A 23879-nucleotide genomic window follows, 5' to 3' on the forward strand; every position below is an offset into this window, starting at 1 on the left:
TTAGTTGGCTTTAAAATTAAATTACATTTCATATATATAGATAAAAAAGATAGGGAAAACTTCAAAAATAAAAGGAGTAATGAATAACAAATTAATAGAAATGCTCATATTAGCACATACTCCTTCCCAAATGTGACTGTTACACGACAACCGCAACGGAGACTAATATAGAAGCTATAGAATCCAAACTCGCGATGAAAACAATGGTATACGACGAGATGGGACTCAATGATAAAAACACAGTCCCGGAATAAAAAGAAGCATACCAGATAATGTACAGGTTGTGTAGATGCTCAAGAGTTTGTGAACCTTGAAACCTCTCAATCTTTTTGGATTCGAACAGGCTTATGGTCGTCTGAGCCGGATGGAACAGAAAGGTCTGTCTCAAGCATGAAAGAAAGATCGTGCATCTGGGACATCAGCGCCTTCACACCATCCTGCCCAGATGCATCTTCGTTGCTTGCAGCTTGTACGGATTCAAGGGAAGGGGAGCTCACGTCGCCAAACCTACATTGTCACAAGGATACTACTTATGCAACGAGTTATAAGCACACTGTAAAATTAACTAAATATCTGCATTGCTTAGCACACGAAACCAATTGAACATACCAAAAGCTAAATTATCTTAACTTGATTGTTTTAAATGACCTCAATGAAACCAGGTTAATATCTCCACATCGGTTTTCTCAAACATAGTTAGCTAGTTGCTGATTATTCTTTTTTTTTCCTCCGGGGGTTCGGGTTTCAACAGTGTGGCGCTAATGTGTATGTTTTATGATACTACCATAAAGTTCGATGACAAATGTGCAAAGGTCGGGCAATAATAGTATCTACGAGCATTTTTCACATGGCACAGTTACGATTTAGGGGAGAAAAACATCAGTAATCAAGTTGAGGAAATTCATATTCAATTACTTTAAACCAAAGCAGGCTATGGAAAAATACGAGCAGGAATCATGTCTAAGCAGATTACAAACTCACCAGATTGAAGTTGGATCTTCTGACATAACAGCATTGCCTTGTGCAGGAGCATTAGGTTGAGAGTAGCCGCTGAAATCTCCTCCAAAATCACCATCAAAGCTGAATAAATCTCTCTCTGGGGTTATTTTGTCGTCTTTAAACTTATTGTCGAAGCTGAATAAATCTCCACCTGAGGGCTTGTTGTCGAAGCTGAATAAATCACTCTCTGAGGGCTTCTTGACATCTCCAAACATATTGTCAAAGTTGAATACATCTTTGTCAGAGGACTTGTTGTCACCTTCAAGCTTACTGTCAAAGCTGAACAAATCTCCCTCTGTGGGCTTATTTTCAGAACTCGAGACTTGATCACTACTTCCAGCTACAGACCAGGCATTTTGGGGAGGAGCTTGTAAGCTGGTAGAGCTAGCAAAATCGTTCCAGTCTTCAAATGCGTCTTCATCCATTGCTGTAGGCTCCTCATTCGTGGTCTTATTCTTAGTAACATCTGCATAGTTCGCTGGCGACTGGAAGTCCTGGAACATATCAAAATCAACACTGGTAGAAAGATCTTCCGAGAAGCCTGGTGTAGGGTCCTTTTGAGGCTCAATATTAGTGCTGAAAGGAGCATCAAATCCACCAGACAACTCGGGTGTACTTGACCCCAGATTATTCCATATATCATCTGAATTCCAGTCACCAACTGCTGTAGGAACGGATGCACTCTCATTTGGTTTCCCACCATTCGGATTTTCTCCACGTCCATACACTGAATCGAGTTGAGCACCAAGATCACCATTCAAACCCAAGGAACTCTGAAAGGAATCCGGATCTTCAGATTTCATATCAAAACCTTCTGAGGAAGCTACAACATGCTCAGATGACCTCTGACCACCAAGCTGATTTTCAGAATCAGGGAACTGAAAATCCGCCTCCCATCCAGAAAGAGCTCTGCTAGTCATGTGCTCGGAAGAGCTGACAGCCGGCTTGGATGAATTTACATTTTGAAACAAATCTTGATTGCCAAGAGCTGCAGCATCTATTGAACTGTCAGCCTCGGTCCATTTATGCTCAGATGGTTGCTCGGTAGGTGTATCAGAGACGCCATTACTCTTAGATTTCAAGAAGAACTTACCCAGAGCTACTCCGGTCAAAACCAAAGGTTTATCGGAGCTATTCACTCCGTTCACATTTTCAGCTGGACACACTATCTTGAAGTCTAAAAATGCAGACAAGGGAGTTGAATCTTTAGGCGAGCTCTGAACTTTACCTTGGTTAACTTTACTGGTTGGATCAACCATTTCCTGCAAAATACAACGAGTTATCGATTTATCACTATTGAGGTAGCAATCACCATAAATTTAGACAAACAGCAATCAATCAATCTGTCAAGTTCTACAAATCCCAATCATCCAGCTCAATCCATCCTGATCCTACTATTTTGATTCGACAGACAAATACATAAAATTGGAATCCTAAATCGATTTGTATAATCAGATAACTCAAATTCCCCTTAACAATAATCAATCAGCGAGATTCAAGCAGCGATTTCGCACTGCAACATAAAATTTAGCAATTAGATTCATCGAATTAACCATACCGATCCATCGAGGTGGAGCGAGCGGAGCAGCCACTGGTAGCCAACGGTGGAGGTGAAGCGGATGGGATCCGGAACGACGTCGTAATGGGGGCCGATGCCGCAGTACAAGCAGACAATAGACTCCGATCCTCTAAGCAGCAAGGCTTTACAGTTCCGGCAGCGGCGGTCCGTCGGCGAAGCGTCGGCGGCGGCTATTGTGGCCGAGAGAGACGGAAGAGCGGGCAGTGTAGGATCCGACGGGTCGTAATCGGGCAGCCCCGCCGCTGACCGGGTACGGATCTGAACTTGTCGGATCAATTCATACGGAATTTGGGGCATCTTCGCTTTTCAAAAACTAATCTCACTGCCTCACACACTCCCTCTGCCTTGTTCTTGTATTTAAGGGTGTCCACAACGGTGGCCCTCTTGGGCATATGCCCAAGCCATCATTTCTTGGGCATGCCCAACAAATTTGGCCCTTGCCCTCAAAACTTGGCCACTACAATGGTGGCTCTTCGGGCCACCATTTTTTTTTTCTATTTCAACAATTAAAATTATTTTTATACAATTTTTGTATATTTTAATATTCCTAGAATAAAAATTATATGCATATAATAAGTAAAAAATGCATACTTAAAAAAAATGCATACTTTAAAAATTACTAGGAAAAATTGAAACCAAATTGTCGTAGTATTATAGATAGGGTAAAATTATACAACGACAACGTTTTAAATACAATAAAAAAAATGACGCACACCGCCCGACTAATCGGTGTCGTCATCGTCATCCATCACATCATCGACACCGCCTCCACCGCCGCCACTGCCACTTGCACCGACCCCACTGCCGCTGGCACCGCCCGACTGCGACCCTTCGGACCATCCCAACTTCGACCTCAGTCGAATAATGAGGTCGTGGTAGAATCTCCTGGTCTCCGGATCAGTTGACTTCTCGTACAAGGCCAAATCATCCTGAAGTTGCTTCATCATCTGCACCTCTAGGGTATGAGCCAAAGCCGCCCGCGGTGTTGAGGGCATTGCTGTAGAGGTCGCAGCGGAGAACTGAGAGCCGGTTCTAGATTCCCGGATTGCGGCACGCTGGCCCTGCGGACATGGGCGCCGAGAGAGTCTGGAGGGGGGCTCCTCCTCCGAAGCATCATCGTTCAGGTCGAAGGCGCGTGAGTCACTGCTACTGCTGTAGTTGCCGGCGACGCCCAGTCTAGTCCGCTTCGGCGCAGAGACTGGATCTTTGTCGATGAGGACCCTGAATTTCGGGCAGTCACGCAGAACGAGGTATTCATCCCAGTAGGTAAACTTCGGCCACGATTCAGTATTGAACAACTGATACGATAACGCTCGTACGTCGGCTTCGGTGCGGCCGCTCTCAGCAAGGCGGAGTTGGGTCTCGTATATGCCACTGAACCTCTTCAACGCTTTAGTAATCCCTCCGAACTTCTTCCGGACCTGGCTAGCTGTACGCTCGACGCTCCCATCTGGTTTGAATTCGTTGTACACATCGAGAACGCGATTCCAAAAGCAAACGTCGGTCTGATCCGTACCGACGATAGAATCGGTCGTGACCGCATACCAGGCTTTGGCTACAGCAATGGATTCTTCATTGCTATAGTAGGTCGACCGCCGGCTTCGACCGCCACCGGCACCGGCACCGCCACCGCCATCGCCATCGCCATCGCCGCCGCTGCCACCGTCACCGCCGCCGCGTCCGCCGCCTCGCCGACCACTTCGGCCGCCACCTCCTCTGATGCCTTGCTCTCCTCGGCGGCCGGCGCTTCGACCACCGCGGCCGCTTTGCCCCCCACCATTTCCGCCATTTCGCCCACCTCCGCCGCCGTTTCGCCCCCCAACGCCTTGATTTCGCCCGCGGCCGCCTTGAGTACCGGACACCGGGGTGTCTGGTGGTGTTCCCATCAACTGTTCCCACGTGAATCTATCAGATTCAGATAGAGGGGATTGGGTGTATTGGAATTGGGAGGATTGGAATTGCTGAGAAGGGTTGTTGATCGCGTCCATATTGGGCCGGTAGTCGCTGAACCCTGATTGGGGACGACCCACGTTCCTCTGCGGCTGAGAGGAGGACCGACCCCGGTGTTGGGGTGTCTGTTGCCACGGCGGCGGCGATTGTGGACTCCACAGGTTCGTTGGAGGGGGGGTCGGACTCGATCTCCACGGTTGGGAAGACGAATATGCGCCAAATCCCGATTCTCCATAGCCGGGAGAATCATCTCCACCTTGCATTTTGTAGACTTTGAAAATGGTAGATAGTGAAATTTTTAGGGTTTAGAATTGAGGAAGATGAAAAAAATGGAATGAATATAGATAGTATTTATAAATATAATATTCGAATTTTTAAAAAAATGAAAATCGGTGGGCAGGGCCGCGGCTCTCGGCCCTTGCAGTGGCGGGCCGAGCCGCTTGACCAAGAGCCTCGGCCTGGCCGAGCGCTCGGCTCTCTCTCGTCCACCCCCCCGAGCCGCGGGCATGCCTCGCCTCAGTAGTGGGGGGCCGCGGGCTGCCCAAGCCCGGGCGGAGAGCCACGGCTCCCCCACTGTGGACGCTCTAAGTGATTCTATTTTTTTTAATTAATGACAAAATAAATTAGTCACTCCATCCGCCATTAGTATAAAAGTTGTGAAATAGGGGCTACTTTTATATATTGGTTTATGATAAAATGTAAATTGATTTAGTTAATGGAATGTAGGGCCAACTTACCAAATATAGTAAAAGTGAAATGAGACATTTATCAGCGGACGGACGAAAAAAGAAAAATGGGACATTTAGTGGCAGACAAAGGGAGTAAGGGTTTCAAGGTAGCTTCACCCAAAGTTATGGGGCTATTGTACCGTTCCTTAGAGAGAGTTGTATCGCAACCCTATGTATTCTATCTACCCATGTCGCCCCTATGTATTCTCTATCTATCCACGTGTGTCATCAGTTTCGGATACAGGTACTCTTTTGTTTAAAGTTCATTCGAGCTTTTCCTAAGAGTATGGCGTGGCTACTTCATCCCTTTGAGCAAAATGTGGCAAAAAGAAAAGGGTGGAAAAAGGAAAATCTATAGACCGAGCCTATCATCTCCACCATGTAGAAACTTTGAGATCTTCCCAACAACAAAAATAGGGATAAAGTGTCACAGATCACATAAATAATAAAAGTGAAATAATAGTAACCTCGAATCTTCCATTACAAATGAGTTCACAACATTTTCATAAGAACTCTATGATGAAGATTCAAGGCCTAGTTAATGAAGTGAACGAGTTTAAACTTATGCTACTAAAACTATACATCACTAACAACAGAGCCATTATCCATAGATAGATACTCTACTAAACAGCACAACCCAACATTTCTCCTCAACATTTCTGCAATTGTTTTAACAATCATGCACTTCTTTAACCGCAGCATCTCCAAACTTGCTTCCTGATGCAGCTTCCAAGGAAGAACCGCGTTGCTCATTGCCATAGTGCTGGCGGCAGACGGGCATGTAAACATCAGCACCACCGATGAGCTCAGTTTGCAGGTCGCCCGTCTTCCTCAGAGTGAAGAAAGCACGTTTGCCACAGAGCTCGCACCGTGCAGTAAGCTTCGTGACAGTATCAGCAAGCGGGATGATATCTAGCACTGATCCGAAACTCCTCCTATTGGGACACCATAGCATTTGTGATTAGATCAAGAATCATCTATTCACAAACAGAACAAACGAGTAACTACTATAGATTACACATTTCAACTACCTCAAGTAATCACCATCAAGGCCAGCAACTACAACAGTTTTCCCATCAAGATCAGCTGCCTCGCAGCAAAATTCGTACAGGTCACCGAAAAATTGAGCTTCGTCAATGCCAATCACATCCACCTGCTCACAATTACACTCATTAGGATAAGATGTATGATTGTTTTCTTTTTTTCATTTCCTTCCAATGGAATATGAATAGAGCAAATCAGCTCAAATGATGGAAATTACAAGGGATTAGTCCTAATTAAACAAACAGTGGTATAATTTCTCTGGCATGCTTGAATAGAACACAACTATATGGCAAAACAATGCATAATTTAGTCAGCAAAATCAACAAACTCTAAAGTTGGCTTAATCCCTTTTTCATTTTCTTATTTAGGGTTTCAATTCCTTTTCTCCGGCGACAAACAGAGCACACTAAATAAAATGAAATGAAGCATGAAAATTAATCATATTATACTATCAGGAAATCATGATAAGAATTCTAATTCAACAAATATGAAGACACATATCAAAGTATAAAATTAGTGAATAAAGTAAACAAATACACGAAAGTGAAGGCATCAAATATGAATTACTTTTTGATATGCCTTGGCGCCAATTTTGAGCTTGAACGACAAAAGATCCGGCAGCGGCCAACAAGGGAACTTGGTGCCATCATGTGTCACGACTGCATCCACCGCGTATCGAGTATCCTTACTCGACTTTATCATCGCCACAGTCCTGCAAATCGATTCGAATCATGAAATCAGATCGGATCTCAATTCCACAATAATCAGACTCTGCTTACTGCAAATTTCCCTAATTCAGAAATCTGAATCAGAAGACTCGTCAATACCTGCCGGAATCAGACTCCGCGGTGATGCGACGGAGGAGAGCAGTGGATTTACCGGCGAACATAGGTCCGACGATGACGTGGACCTCGCCTGGGCGGCTGTAGGGGGCAGCCATGACTAGGATCAGGATCGGGATCGGGAAGTATAGAAGAGTGGTTGTTTGACGTTGAAAGTGGTGGACTTTTCTGAATTTTCAACTCGAATTATATAGTTGACGATTGAAGGTTGAATTTTTAGGGTTGGGACAAAAAAGAAGCAATAAATTTGAAACGAAAATCGAAATTTGAGAGGGAAATTTGAATCGAAGATGGAAGCGTGCGGTGTACACATCTTATTAATCCACCCGCGCCTTCCTCATTTTTGACCTGATTTGAATTTTTTTATTAAATTTTAATTATTAATCAAATTGAATCGGTACGAGAACATGTTAGTAATTTAACTTTTAGACTATATATCGTAGAATCATGTCTGAAATCTATTTAGCAAGTAGATCAAATTTCTAAGAGGAGCCTTAAATTCGGAGTCCATCTCTAGCATATTTTCATTTTTTCTTGACACGTTAGCAACCCATCTTAGAGTTCATTTTTCTACAATGGGAGTCTATCTCAGAACCTATTTCATTTCTACATCAAACTATTTTCTTTTATTTTTGATGCCAATGTCTAAATAATTTAAATTAAAATACGTAATAAATTAATATTTTACTCACATTTTTCTCTCACACATAATTAAGGATGAGGTATTTATAATGGAAGAAATTTAATAAATTAATATTTTTTTTAAATTAAAATCAACACCGACACCCCGCAATGATGACCTATCTCAGGGCTGATGGAGAGATGATGGGGGATCGCCTGAGGCTTTGGTGAGTGGAGATCGGCTCCCTCTCCATAATGGGAGCTGATGGGGTGACCTATCGCTCGACCCTCACAATCGACTACCATTGTGAATGCCCTAATATACATATATACTCATAAACGATAAATCAATCAATGTAGTGTAAATAATTAATACTACTAATAATGTGTTAAATGAATAGTTGTGAATAAAGTAAAAGAAATGAGTACTATTTAGCAAAAATAGACTCGATTAACATGAAAATGAGGAAGTATAATTTTTTAGTCCGTTGGCCTACAAGGATAAATATTGTGGGATACTTTTACGGGCTTTTGCTAAATTACTCTATTTAGCTATTATAGTACTGGTGAAGTACTAAATTATATAATCTCAACGTCCCACTTAAGATGATATGTTTTCCTTTTTAGTTTGTCTCAACTAAGATGACACATTTCCTTTTTGGTAACTTTCTTTCTCCAATTAATACATCCAACCATTTTTTGTCACTCCTATTTAAATATTCATCTTTTTTTCTCTCTCTATTTTAATACTTACACCTACATTTTCTCTCTCCAATTAAATACATTAACTAATAACTCCTAAAATCATGTGTCATCTTTGTCGGGACGGAGGGAGTGCTACAGTTTTTCAAAAAATATATAGTAAAATTGAACCTTTCCATAACATTGACGCTTTTTACCACACGCTAAAGAGCACTATTTCAATACAAAACCAAAATTTTATAGTAGCTTCTTTATTTCGAAAAAAATTCCCAGGAATTTGTTGAAAAGTGAAATACGATTCGATATCTTCAGAATCAAAATGTGGGGAAATAAAACCTAAACAGAAAACCACCTTAATATTCAAAAAGTTATATTTGACATTTTGTCAAACTTAGAACACAAGAAATCAGAACGACAGCTAAAGTATCGAACACAAGAAATCAGAACGACTGTCTAAATAATTAAATGCAAAATCAGACAACGAATTAAGATTTGTTCAAGCAAATAAACTGATGTTGCATTAATGTTTCCATCCTCATGTGTATCACCATAACATGGTAATTTCTTTTGATAACATGTTGTTAATGACTTAATGTAAAGATATACCCCAAATTACTGATATTAGCAAGTGATCCTACTGTAAGAAACGAAACTGAATGCAAATAATAAAGCTCTAAACTTGGGAAAGTTTAGGGTCCTTATACGAGCAAGGCTGTTATCGGCAGTAGGTGGCGATGTAGAGATGGAATGACCGTGCAACGATGGAGGTGATCCCGAAGAGGCTGCACATTTAAGGTTTTTGGAATTAGGGTTTGAAAGAGAAATTAGGGTTTGGAGATAAGATTTTATAAATGATATCATCTTATTTATTGAATTATGAAAGAAGAAAAGATACATATTTATTGATATCTACTGACCCTAGGCGGTTCGACTCTCTTTTGTAATTCAGGAAAGAACTGACAAAGAAAATCTGAATTGGAACTTATAATTATACACGACTCGATTACATTCATTGCATAAATTAAATTAAGACAAAATAAACTTAATCCCGAAGATGACAACGTGGCATGATGTGGCTCCTACGCCTGATCCTGTTCCGTAGGGGGGGGGGGGGACACAGGCAACCGTCCCATTGTCTGGTTTCGGGGGTTCGTATCAGTTGCGTTTTGGTCATTGGAGAAATCTTGGTAGAAGACTGTTCGATCGGTCTCGTTGCGATGCCCTAGCCTTGCGTTTGAATATGTGAAAATGGTGAGAAATAGAATTAAAGCCAATGTGATTTTGTTGCATGCCATGGCTCAAAATATTGAGAAGGAAGATTGTGTTTGATTTGTAATTGAATTTGATGTGATTTTGTTATAACTTATCGAGATGTATTTATAGCGTTGAGGTCTGATAAAATGAGTATGTGATGTCTCATGTAAACCTATGAACTAGCAAAAATAAATGAGTAAAGAATTTATACATACAATTATGTAGGAAATATTTAAATGAAAATCATAAGGAAAACAATCAACACTGCTGAGATTCGAAAAAATTCGAAAATTGACTTGCCAACAAATTATAGTTGAAATATATAAGAGGCTGTCATGACTCAATACTAGGAAAAGGAATAGCACAGTATTTTTTTTTATATATTTAAGATATAGGAGATTTGTTTAATTTGATTATGCGTTTCGCATTGTATTATTTTTATGCGCTCATCATTGTATATTGTAGGAAAGAGACTGCACCCAAATTATTTATGAAAATTGTGTTGATGCATCTAGATAGGAGAATGAATCAAATCAATTTTTTTTTTTTTTTTATCAAAACTAAGTTTAACTAGAGCTATTAGATTAGGGTGATCAACCACCTAAATTATGACATATGGAATATTTATAAAATTTATACATAGCAAAATTAAAATAGGTAATCAATCTTTTGTAGTTACTATAGTTGGCAATTCTTATTATTTTCAAAAATCTAAAAACTAAAATTTTATGTATCGATTTAAATTATATTTCCACATACTATTAAATTGAAGGTAATATTACGATGATTCTAACTAAATCCGAATTGCTTACATTCCTAAAAAAAAGTATTAAAATGTAATTTGTATATTCCGATAACGACTTACTGCAGTGTGTATAATGCCGAAAAAATTGTAAGGTTTAAGTATGTTTTTGAATTTGCAAACAGTAGTGGTTTAATAGAGTTATGTTACACAGTTTAATGTCGTTGGTGCGTATGTAATGATCTAAGTGCAGTGTACGTGAGGCTAAACAATATGTGTAATTTCTGATTGCATATGTATATTTAATTCAATTTTTGGTCGGACTATGTTACCTTAATGTTCTATCCACATTAAATTAATGTCGCCAAAAATCTGTATATTTAATGTAACATTCGTAACCTATTATTTTGTATATTTTGGCATATTCAATCCTTACCGCTTATGTATCCTTTATTGGTATAAGACATTTTAAATGGATATCTAAGGAGATAATATTTAATTACTCATCAATATAACTAAATTTATAATGATATATATCATATCATTACGTGTTAAAATTAGTACATGTATTTTTTTTTATTAGTTAGCAAAAATCAAAAGCAACAGTAATAGAATAAAATAAAAAAACTTGACTATAGTTTAAAGTGACGTATATGCTTAAATGCCATGGAAACTTTTAGAGTATTTAAATATTTGCAAATTTATGTTATTAATTAAACTAAATAAGTAGTACTTATCTTGGCATGGGTACGCGTATGTATATTTATACGTGTAAGATTTTAAAGATATACAACATACAAAATTTTGGGAATGGCTCCAGCTTTCTCATTAATTTAAATTTATCCATTGTGATTTCATAAGTTCAGGGAGGAAAAATATAGTGACGTAGGAGCTAGGGAGAGAAAAACAAAAAGCAGGAGAGGTGAGTTGAGAGAAATAAGTCGAAATAAATGGTGAGTTATATGAGTTGTAGAATAGGAAATAGAATCAGGAGTTCGAGTAGATCACTTGTCATATTATCAGGTGTGTATAAAATTATACTTTTAATTTTATATATTTTATGTGATTGATTGTTCTGTGTTAAATTGGAGTAAATATTTGAATCATATGATGTGAGCTTGAAATGGTTGTGTTATTTAATATTGATGGTGTAATATGATGTGGATATGTGATTTGTGAAATGGATATATTTATCTATATTATTGGAGTTAATTGATGGAACATATGGATATGTTTGATATATGATATTGTCATTATATGAATCATTTGACTAAAGAGGATCTGTGACAGACTTGCCCTGAGTCTGATATCAATGGCAATGGACCTACGGGTCATATACAATGGCAATGGGACCTAGGGTCATATACAATGGCAATGGACTTTCGGGTCATATATATTTATACAATGGCAATTAGACCTCAAGGTCATATTATACAATGGCAATGGACCTTCGGGTCATATATATATGTACAAAGGCAATGAGACCTACGAGTCGTATACAATGGAAATCCCGAGCAGATACTAGGCTTGATTTGTCACAGAATAATAAATTGAACATATAGGCATATGCATATGGATATGAAACTGTTGATGATATTTAATGTTTGTGGATTATGTGTGCTGATGTAGAATATTTGTAAATAAGCTAATAAATTGTGGATTTTTGTAATTATGGTATTTGGATGGTGATATAATTAATATATGATTTCTTTACTTAATTTTTTTTATTATAAGTATATATGCCAAGGAGGGGTTGAGGTGTGACATTTAAGGTTTATAATAAGGGATATTGGTCTCTAAAATCATGAACTTTGCTCATATTTTGGTATTTCCCATGAACTTTGAAATTGGTCTAACAAATCACAAACTTTACATTTTGTTTGTTATTTCCCATGGCAACCTAAATAAGAAATCTTCGGCAAAAATCTTATTATACGTGATAATTGTGAAATGTTTATAATATTTTAGATTACTTTTTAAATTCGTGATAAGTAGGATAAAAAGCTATGTAGAAAATCACATTGATTTAGTAGTGTCAAGTAGGATAAAAAATGCACGGAAGTTGGTTGGATATGGTGATTGAGCCGCCATGGGAAATAACAAACAAAATGTAAAGTTTATGATTTTTTAGGCTAATTTTAAAGTTTATGGGAAATACCAAAATTTGAGCAAAGTTCATGATTTTAGAGACCAATATCCCTTATAATAATTGTAGATTTAATTTTGATATATAAAATATGGATTCATTTTAACCATATCTAATACTCCCTCCGTCCCGCTTAAGATGACACGTTTTCCTTTTTAGTTTGTCCCAATTAAGACGACACATTTCCTTTTTTGGTAACTTTCTCTCTCCAATTATAATATATTCAACCACTTTTTTCACTCCTATTAAAATATCCATCTTTCTTTATCTCTCTACTTTAATACTTACACTCATCTTCTCTCTCTCCAATTAAACACTTTAACCAATAATTTCTAAAATCTCGTGCCGGCTAAGTGATGTGTCATTTTAGCCGGAACGGAGGGAGTACGAATAAGTAACTTACTGCTCAAAGTTTCAATTCAAACATTTCATCTTAATACATATAGACTTGCCGACTATAATTCTAATTGACTGTTATAAATGGTTGTCATTACTCAATAGTACTAGATTTTATTTTAAAAATTGCCGATTCATATAAATTTATTAGAGGTTGTGTTTGGCAATTGAATTATTTTTATGTCCTTAAAATCGGAGTATATTATTGTAGGAAAAGGACTACGCGCAAATTAATTCTGAAAATTTTATCGGACCATCTAGAAAGGGGATAATTATCAGCACTATAATGTATTTTTATTGCTCAGGGCCTGTATTTTTATTGCTTATTATGTCTGTATTCTAAAAGAAATTTTTATTTAATTTAATTATTTACAGCCTACATTGAATTTTATAATTAAATTTTCTGACTAAAAATGCTTAGAAAAATTATTAAAATAATATTGTAAGATTTTGAATAAATAATATTCTAATAAAAATATTTTTAATTCATTTATTCATCATTTATATCTCAAGCAGTCCCCTACAACCTATCATGCTACTGCTTTCTTCAATGTCGATACCAAATTATATTATTCCAAGTTTGGTCTCCAATATCAAAATTCAAGCTTTATGGATTGTTGTACATGCTAAAATTAATACATTAAATAGTATTGGATGGAAATGTAGTCAAATGCAAACTCTATATAATATGCAAACTTCAAACTATGATTTAGATCGTTAGGAAATGTCAGCACATGACAAAATAATACTCCCTCCGTCCCGGCTAAGATGACACATTGCTTAGCCGGCACGAGATTTTAGGAGTTATTGGTTAAAGTGTTTAATTGGAGAGAGAAAAGATGGATGTAAGTATTAAAGTAGAGAGATAAAGAAAGATGGATATTTTAATAGGAGTGAGAAAAAAGTGGTTGAATGTATTAATTGGAGAGAGAATGTTTCCAAAAAAGGAAATGTGTCATCTTAATTGGGACAAACTAAAAAAGGAAAACGTGTCATCTTAAGCGGGACGGAGGGAGTATTAACAAAAAGTGTCAATACAGCGTTAATGGTTGATGTTGTGTTGACATTTATTATTGCTATTATTTTATCATTCGTTAACATTTCCAGATCATAATTTCAAGATTGTACAGTATATAGAGTTTGTATTTTATCACTACCCTAGTTTTACATGTGTAAAGTATTTGTCAGTTATATTTATAATTTGAATAGGTAGAATATTTGCCAGTTTTAATAGATTTCTCAAAAGTGATAAAGTGATTTGAAAATAGAAAATTGGATATTAATTGTAGTTGCCAACTAAGTGGACCAAATATATATAGTTGCTCTTCCTCAATAATATGTTTGACACCCTATCCATATGCAAAAGATAATTGCACTTGTAAATACTCAAATTTTCAATCATTTCGATTGATTTTAATTTAGTAGACTAACATGTTAGATATTTTAGTGTAATTGGATTAACTTGAATGATCGGTTATTGTTATAATGATACATCTTTTAAGTATGAAGGTGCGGAGTGCACGCTTATTTGAATTCGTTATAATATTAGGAGCGAAGCTCCTAGATAGATGAACGGGGGTTCGGGGGCAGCGGGGTCCAAGGGGCGGCAGCCCCTGGCGGGGTCCGACAAAGTTACTGTATCAGAAATTCATCCGAAAATATAATTTCCGAAAGTCGAAGGACTAAATTGCAATTTTGGAAACCTTTGAAATTTGGTTATTTTCGGTTTCATCTCCCAACAGGTGCAATGCTTCATTGCACTGTTTCATCTTCTTCTACTGATCATTTTCTGGTTCAATGATCATTAAAAATACAAACATATGATCTTCTAATACTCTGAATTTTATCCGATCAAACATTTTGGTTGAACCCCGAAATTGATTTGATCTGAAAGTGATAAACACGACTTTCAGATATCCGGTTTCTTGTTTCTCTGTTTTATAGTATCTCCCTAACATAACATGCCTACTGCCTACATGAATTGAATGGCTGATGTAATTGAAAAATGTAAACCAAAAAATCAATTCCGAATTTCGGTCCCAACTTCGAACATATGGAAGAAACGGTTCTCAATTCAACCCGGGAACTGAAAATGGAAAATTTATTAATATAATGTTATTATTAACATCCAGAAATTGACTATAAAGATATTAAAATGACTTTTTATTTGGAGTTACTATTAAAAGCAACTTAAAACCTGGTTAAGTTAAAGGATCATGTAGACAACTTGATAACTTGGTTCACAATATTGAAGAGGCGAAAATTAAACAAACCCTAATCTTTATTTGCCATAGGGTTTTGAGACAAACACCTCTAAATTAGGGTTTTCAGAGAAGAATATTATAAGAGATGCCACTTTATTCATTGACTTATGAAACAAGACAAGACACACACACATTTATTGATACCTATAGCCCTATGCGCTTCGACTCTATTTTGCAATTCGGGAAAGAACCGATAAAGAAAACCCGAATTGGAGCTTATAATTACATTCATTACATAAATCAAACCAAAGAAAAATAACCAAACATAATCTTGGTGATGACGAGGTGGCACCGTGTGGAGCTATGGGCAGTCGTGTGCCCTAGGGGGGGGCTACACTGTTCCCACTAATGGTCGCGTTAAAGGCGGCCATATCAGTCGCATTCACTCGCTTTGGTGTCTCAATCACGGTTGTGTTTCGGTGATCGAAGACTGTTTGATTGGCCTCGAGGTGATGCCCTAACTTCGCATTTGAATATGTAAAGATGGTGAGAAACAGGATTAAAGCAAATGTTATTTTGTTGGATGCCATATCAAAAAAGTTTCACAAGGCAAATGAAGATCGTGTTTGATTTGTAATTGAGTTTTTTGTGATTTTGTTAAAACTTGTAAAGATGTATTTATAGTGTCTAGGTTAGAGAAATTGAGTAAATCTGCGAACTAAGCGTGTTATTATTATTTGAATAAATCATTAAAGAATTTATACATACTTTTAGAGTGGAAATATTAAAATAAAAATCATAAGCAAACTAATCAACAATGATGTAAAAAAATCGAAATAATTGCAACTAATTATATAGTTGATTTGAATAAAGAGCTGTCATTACTCAATATTAGATAAAATAGTATTTTTGATTATTTAGCACATTGTATCATTTTTATGTGTTGCAGTTTGCACATTGTATATTTAGAAAATGGACTGCACTCAAATTATTTATGTAATTATTTGTTAGAGTATCACTAACAATAATTGATAATACTAGAAAAAGATTTTGTTTCTTTAAAGAATTGCCGATTCATTTAAATTAATTTGATGTTGTGTTTAGCATGGTATTATTTTTATGCGCTTAAAATTGGAGTATATTGTAGTAAAGGAATGCTGGAAAATTATTCTTGATAATTTTTTTGGAGCATCTAGAAAGGGAATATATATCAACACAATAATGTAGTAGTAGTATTTTTTATTGCTTATGCTATAAATGGGGTCGATATATAATTATTAAAATAATAGTAGTAGTATTTAGATTTCGCTCCTAAAACAAATCGTTTGATGAGAATTGTAAACAAGTTAAAGCTTGAGTTTGATAATTCTTATATCCCCGACTTCGAGTGAAGCTTGTTAGTTAGAGGGCGTTCGACTAGATAAAATGACAATGAGATATAATATCAAATAAGCTAAAATTAGATTCTTTTTAAGATTAAATTAGTCATGAATTGTGATCAATTGTCACCGAATATGATGTACTAACATTCTGGACACCGTCCAAAATACATTGTCACATGACTCACAAAGCTAAGCTTTTTGAGAGATTGAAAAAAAAAACAGAAAATGATATTGCACATGATCTTTAGTCTAAAATAAACATTTATGTACTTCCTCAGTCCCCCAAATATTATCCCACTTTGACCTGAGTTTTAAGAAATGTAATGAAAAGGGAGTTGAAAAAGTTAATGGAATAATATGGGTCCTACTTTTATATATTAGTTTAATACTCCCTCCGTCCCATAGTAGATGTCACACTTGAGAGATGACACGGGATTTTAGGTAGGGGAGGATCGGTACGGTATACCGTGCCTAGAGTGTCATACCGCATACCGTACCTAAAGTAGCGGTATGACAAAATTCCATACCGATACCTTACCGAATTTCCGGTATACCGGACTTCGGTATACCGAAAATTCGGTATGATAATTTTCAATACCATTATCATACCGTTAATGTGGTATACCGTACCGTATTACGGTATACCATAATACCGTTATACATTTTATATCCAAAATATTTAAAATAACATTTCCAAGTGTTCAACTATTTGAAAAAAGTCCAAAACAATAAAACTTCAACAATTCAAATCCATATCCAAAACAACCAAACATATACCCAAAATATTTAAAATAACATTTAAACTTTAACTTGATGAATCCATCATAACCTAACTACTGATAATATTAAATATAAAATGGGACACGGTTTAGGTTACTTTTCAAATATGTGCCAAATGAAACTAAAGTAAAATAATGGCAATATGTGCCAAATGAATCTGAGTGAGATGTGGGACGGAGGGATTAAATCTGAAAGTAGAGTTTGAGGTCTTTTATATAGTATTTAATTAGATTATGTATATTAAATATTTTAAGTTTATACATATAGTGTATATACCGAAGATGCGGTATACACCGCGGTATGGGATATTTGATACCATTACCGTACCGAAAGTGTTCGGTGCGGTATGATACCGTACCAAAAACTACGGTATACCAAAAAATCGGTATTTTTGGCATTTTTCGATATGGTAAGTCCGGTATTTCGGTATGTCGGTATTTTTTTCCACCCCTAATTTTAGAAGATGTTATATTGTGTCTTAAGTGGTAAGAGAAAATATAATTTTATAATTGATGTGAGAGGTAACTTTTTTCAAAAGAAGAAACGTGATCTTTTGTAGGACAAACTAAAAAGGAAAGTGTGACATCTACTATGGGACGGAGGGAGTAATAAAACGCGAGCAGGTGGAATATGAGGCCCACTACCAAAAATGGTAAAAAGTGAAATGGGAAAAATTTTGTGGGACGGACGGAAATAGAAAAATGGAACAAACCTTCAGGGACGGAGGGAGTAAAAAATTTGAAATATGAGCTCTCATTTTATCAGATAACTAATACCGTTGAGTCTTAAATATGGTTTCTTAGAGCATTCACTATAAGAGGGCCAATCTCCAGGCCCTGAGATCGGCCTACCATTTCGGGAAACGGGCCGAAGAACGACCCTCACTTCTTTCCCCATTTTGGCCAATAGATCGGCCTTTGCCGATGGGTGATGGCGATAGGAGGCCGATCATCAGCCTCAACGCATGAATCTTTTATTTTATTTTTTATTTGTTTTATTTCATAATTTCTACATTATAAATACCCTATCTCATCATTTTCATTTCCCACGCCAACATCTTTTCTTCTCTCAATTTCTCCATTTCTTCTCTCCCTAAAAATATCAAGGTCTTCCAGTAGCGATTCCGACAACCCATATGTAGCTGCAATAGTACAACGCGTGCTTGCGAGGGAGGAAAAACAGGATCAAGAACAATAGGAGAAGGTTGTCTTAGCCAATCCGCCACCGACAAGCGGTTCAACGTAACCACACCGAGGCTCACGAACATCTACTCGTGGATTACTTTTTCGAGGAGCCACGGTGGCACCCGACGGTTTTACGTCGGTGTTTCAAAATGTGGCGTGAGCTATTCTTGTGGATTGTGAACAGGCTGTTGGTGCGTTACAGAGACTTCCAGCAGCGTTGGGACGCCGCCGGCAGGCCTGGATTGTCGTCGGTGCAAAAGTACACAGCTGCAATTATGTAGTTGGCTTACGGATAAACGGTCGACATGTTTGACGATTATCTTCACGTGGATGACACGACTGGACGCGATTGTCTGAAGAAGTTCTGTAAAGGCTTGATCCAGACATTCGGCCCCACATATCTGCGAATGCCGACCGCAGAAGATTGTCACATCCGCTTGATTTGCATTGGAACATGCACGACTTTCCGAGGATGCTAGGCAGCATATATTGTATGCATTGACAATGGAAGAACTGTTCGACCACATGGAGAGACCAGTTTACGAGTAGGTACAAAGGCACGCACCCCACCCTCATACTGGAAGTCGTTGCTAACCAGCGGCTGCGGATTTGGCATGCGTACTTTAGCGTGGCCGGGTCAAAAAATGACCTCAACGTCCTGCAGTTCTAGCTTATCTTCAACAAGGAACGCAACGCAGTTGGACCCTTGGTTGACTTCACCACCAACGATAACGAGTATCGTATGGGGTATAATTTGGCAGATAGCATATACCTGAGTTGGTCTGTTTTTGTGAAGATGATCAGTTTCCCAACTGAGCCGAAGAGGGGTTATTTTATCCAACGGCAAGAGGTTGTATGAAAGGATGTGGAGCGGGCTTTCGGGATGCTCCAAGCTCATTATCAGTTGGTCAAAGGTCTGACGTCTTTCTTCTTCCAAAATGATATCACAAATATCATCTACGCCACTATCGTCTTGCATAACATGATGGTGGGCGATGAAGGTCAAGGGGTTTCCAACGTCCCCGTTTAAGCCACAACCGGATCAAGCCACGATGTTTCCAGCGAGTCCTACCATCAGGGCATCCCTCACAGCTACGATGGGCTTCTTCGGGGATTTGTTGATGTACGCCAAAAAGCCGCCCATGTTCAACTCCAGTATGATATGATTGAAGAAATTTGGGCATGCAGGCACTGGCACGAATGATGCCTATTGTAATTTTATTTAATTTTGCTTCTCGTTATATTTTTTTTCCAATATTGTAATACAACGAAGATTTGTGTATTATATTATTTTTTGTATTTTAATTTAATTTATTTGATAACATATTAAATATAGAAGTGCAAAAATATTAAAATAAAATAGTGATGATCTGGAAAAGAAATAGACTGTGAAAGCGTCTCCGGTGGCGCCCCTCCCACTAGGACTTCCCACAAAAACTGCTTGCCACGTCATCACTAGCCCTTCCCATTCCACTGCCACATCACTAGGACTTCCCCTGCACTAGGACTTCCTACTAGGACTTCCCGCAATTATTCAATTTACGGAATTAAAATGTCGACATGGAATACGGGAAAATTCGAAAACTTCATTAAAAAAATTACATAATACTTTAAAAAAATTACATAATAATAAAAAAAAATACATAATTTAAAAAAAAATTACATAATTTTAAAAAAAATACATAATTTAAAAATAAAATTACATAAAAATACATAATTTATAGAGTTTTAAAAAAAATATTTAAAAATGCAGACGTCCGACCGGGACTCGGACGTCCGACCTTCGCCACAGTGGCGGACGTCCGGTCGGACGTGGGGCTGAGGGGCGAGGACATGGGACGGGCGTGGGCGCCCTTCCCGTTCACTACGGCGGACGTCCGGTCGGACGTCGGCGACGTCCTACCGCGACGTCCGCCATTGGAGACGCTCTAAGAAGATTAGCATGTCCTGCGTAATGATGACATACATAAATCGAGAAATGGTGTATCTACATTATAATTATATAAAATAACAATTTGTTTCGGCAAATAATTGGTACTGTGTAAGAAAATTGCATGCAAATATTGAAAAGAGTTTAATGTAAACATGTAATTGAAATGCTCAGTTGACATAATGTGGTTCGATGATTGGAGAAGTCTCGATTTGAATATGTAAAGATGGTGAGAAAGAGGATGAAAGCAAAAGTGATTTTGTTGCATGCCATAGCCCAAAATTTTGAGAAGGAAAATGAAGATTGTGTTTGAGTTGTAACTCATTTTTTTTTAATTCAGTTATAACTTATCTTGATGTATTTATAGCGTTGAGATTCGAGAAATTAAACGAGTGAAGTAAACCTGCGACTTTAGTCTTCCTTCAATTCCTTATCTTGCTTTGCTTTGCTTGATGTCCAAGATCCCCTATAAGAATATTAGGGTTTTGAGAGAAGAATATTTATATGAGATGCCATTTTATTCATTGACTTATGAAACAAGACAAGACACACATACACATTTATTGATACCTATAGCCCTATGCGGTTCGACTCTATTTAGCAACTCGGGAAAGAACCGACAAAGAAAACCCGAATTGGAGCTTATAATTATGCTCGACTTGATTACATTCATTATAAATCATACCAAATAAAATTAACCAAACATAGTCTTGGTGATGACGAGGTTGCACCGTGTGGAGCTACGGGCAGTCGTGCGCCCTACGGGGGGACGACACTGTTCCCACTAATGGTCGCGTTAAAGGCGGCCGTATCGGTCGCATTCACTCGCTTTGGTGTCTCAATCACGGTTGTGTTTCGGTGATCGAAGACTATTTGATTGGCCCGTGGAGATGCCCTAGCTTCGCATTTGAATATGTAAATATGGTGAGAAACAGGATAAAAGCAAATGTGATTTTGTTGGATGCCATATCAAAAAAATTTCACAAGGCAAATGAAGATTGTGTTTGATTTGTAATTGAGTTTTTTGTGATTTTATTATAACTACTCAAGATGGATTTATAGTGTCTAGGTTAGAGAAATTGAGTAAATCTGCGAACTAAGCGTGTTATTATTATTTGAATAAATCATTAAAGAATTTATATATACTTTTAGAATGGAAATATTAAAATAAAAATCATAAGGAAACTAATCAACAATGATGTAAAAAAATCGAAATAATTGCAACTAAATATAGTAGACTTGAATAAAGAGCTGTCATTACTCAATATTATATAAATTTAATATTTTTGATTATTTAGCATTGTATTATTTTTATGTGTTGCACATTGTATATTGTAGAAAATGGACTGCACTCAAATTGTTTATGTAATTATTTGTTAGAGTATCACTAACAATAATTGACAATACTAAAAAGAGATTTTGTTTCTTTAAAGAATTGCCGATTCATTTAAATTAATTTGATGTTGTGTTTAGCCTGGTATTATTTTTATACGCTTAAAATTGGAGTATATTGTAGTGAAGGAACGCGGGAAAATTATTTTTTTTTTGAGCATCTACAAAGGGAATATATATCAACACAATAATGTAGTAGTAGTATTTTTTTTTATTGCTTATGCCTATAATTGGGTCGATATAATTATTAAAATCATAGTAGTATACGTATTAGATTTCGCCCATAAAACAAATCGTTTGGTGAGGCTTGTAAACAAGTTAAAGCTTGAGTTTGATAATACTCCGATCCCCGACTTGGAATGAAGCTTTTAGTTAGGTGGCGTTTAGCTCGATAGATAAAATAATAGTGAGATACAAAATGAAATAAGCTATAATAAGATTTTTTTAAAGATTAAATTAGTCATTGAGGTGGAATTGTGATGGATAGTCACGGAATATAATGTGATATTGACGATCCGAACATTGTCCAAATTACATTGTAACTTGAGATAAAGCAATTGAACAACAAACAATAAAGTGGAAATATGAGCTCTCATTTTGTTAGATAACTTAATACCGTTGAGTCTTAAATATGAGTTGTAAGAGCATTCACTATAAGAGGGCCGATCTCCAGGGTCTCTTACTCCAAGCCCTGAGATTGGCCCTCATCGGCCAACCATTTGCGGGCAACGGGCCGAAGAACGACCCTCACTTCTTTCCCCATTTTGGCTGATTGATCGGCCTTGGACGATGGGTGCAGGATGGCCGATGATCGGCCCCCTATTGCAGAAGAAGGGCCGATCATCCGCCTCAACGCGTGAATTTTTATTCCATAATTTCTACACTATAATTACCTCATCCCATCTTTTCCATTTCCAACACCAACATCTTCTCTTCTCTCAATTTCTCCATTTTTTTCACTCTCTAAAAATATACATGTCTTCCAGTAACGATTCTGATGACCCGAGTGTACTGTATAATACACTTACTAAAATCGATATTCATTAAAGACCGCGCATCGCGCATGGGTTGAACATCTTCATAATAAAAAGGACATTATATTCATATATTGGCATCGTGCGCAAGCCGCAAGGTGATAATTTTTAAAATTGATTGATTTAGTGTGCTATAATTTTTTATTAAGTGCTCAACATTTCGCAATTATTGTGGGAAAGGTATTGCAAGCAATTGTATATTGAGTAGACAATTATTCATTCATTCATTCAACTACAATTTGTTGGACCAACCTAAAATTAATGGAGTATCCAAACATAAAAATGTTTATTAGCTAAAATTGTAAATGAGTTGATCGAGTTAGTTATTCATTGTTTAAAATCTAATTGAAAATATATTTTGTGGAGACTTATAAACAAGATAAAATAGAAATGGACAATAATTTAAATTGCATCGTTATCTCGTGAAGCTTTACCTATATTTGTGGGTTACAGAAAATATAAGGGACAGTGAATTTAAAGTAATTATTTATTGCTATATATTTCTATTAAAATCAGTAGGCCTACTGATTAAAAACAATCCCTTCTTTTTGAATCATTCGGGTTTGAATCATAGCACCATCATTCAAATATATTCTTTTTAACGGTGTATTTAAATTATCGATATTATCTTAAATTTTTATTGTTTAAATAATGTAATTTTCTTTATTTAAACTATTTATTTTTCTTTACTCAAATTATTTTTTATTTTTAAAAAATTTCCTTTAAAAAAATTTTCTCTTTAAATTATGATGAATATAAATTAATTATATACAGAAACTATAGTGAATAACATTAACGAAGTAAAATAACACAGGTTGAATGAATTGTGTAAATATAGTGATTAATTAGTGATAGAATTGGTGTTGGGGAAATGATGACTAAGAATCTAAGATACACCATTGTGGGTGTCCTAATTAACACAATAAATTAAATATGGTGAAACTTAACAAATAATTTGTGGTGCAGTTAA

At 36.8% G+C, this 23879-nt stretch overlaps 2 protein-coding genes across 2 annotated transcripts; both read right to left on the minus strand.

The window, feature by feature from the left end:
- Positions 1–84: 84 nt before the first annotated feature.
- On the minus strand, positions 85–2919 carry LOC125215996 (uncharacterized). The gene is made up of 3 exons (XM_048117589.2): positions 2558–2919; positions 982–2261; positions 85–507 (listed from the first exon to the last, which is right to left on the minus strand). The coding sequence occupies exons 1-3, from the start codon at positions 2873–2875 to the stop codon at positions 321–323; spliced, it is 1785 nt and encodes a 594-aa protein (XP_047973546.2). The 5' UTR covers positions 2876–2919; the 3' UTR covers positions 85–320.
- A 2751-nt stretch (positions 2920–5670) lies between these two features.
- Positions 5671–7352, minus strand: LOC125216276 (thymidine kinase-like). Its single transcript, XM_048117950.2, has 4 exons — positions 7128–7352; positions 6868–7012; positions 6288–6409; positions 5671–6191 (listed from the first exon to the last, which is right to left on the minus strand). The coding sequence occupies exons 1-4, from the start codon at positions 7238–7240 to the stop codon at positions 5927–5929; spliced, it is 645 nt and encodes a 214-aa protein (XP_047973907.2). The 5' UTR covers positions 7241–7352; the 3' UTR covers positions 5671–5926.
- Between the last annotated feature and the right edge of the window lie 16527 nt (positions 7353–23879).

This window comes from Salvia hispanica, chromosome 3 (assembly GCF_029641045.1).
Source record: "Salvia hispanica isolate PSC_SH4W2 chromosome 3, Shi_PSC_v1, whole genome shotgun sequence".
Classification (NCBI taxonomy): domain Eukaryota; kingdom Viridiplantae; phylum Streptophyta; class Magnoliopsida; order Lamiales; family Lamiaceae; genus Salvia; species Salvia hispanica.

Excerpts from the sequence above, each read along its gene's own strand:
- LOC125215996 (XM_048117589.2), bottom strand. The coding sequence starts at position 2,875 with ATGCCCCAAATTCCGTATGAATTGATCCGACAAGTTCAGATCCGTACC. Across the intron at positions 2,262-2,557 it reads CGCTCCACCTCGATGGATCG|GAAATGGTTGATCCAACCAG; the intron begins GTATGGTTAATT and ends TGTATTTTGCAG. Across the intron at positions 508-981 it reads GAAGATCCAACTTCAATCTG|GTTTGGCGACGTGAGCTCCC; the intron begins GTGAGTTTGTAA and ends GTGACAATGTAG.
- LOC125216276 (XM_048117950.2), bottom strand. The coding sequence starts at position 7,240 with ATGGCTGCCCCCTACAGCCGCCCAGGCGAGGTCCACGTCATCGTCGGA. Across the intron at positions 7,013-7,127 it reads GCGGAGTCTGATTCCGGCAG|GACTGTGGCGATGATAAAGT; the intron begins GTATTGACGAGT and ends ATCGATTTGCAG. Across the intron at positions 6,410-6,867 it reads GCGCCAAGGCATATCAAAAA|GTGGATGTGATTGGCATTGA; the intron begins GTAATTCATATT and ends AATTGTGAGCAG.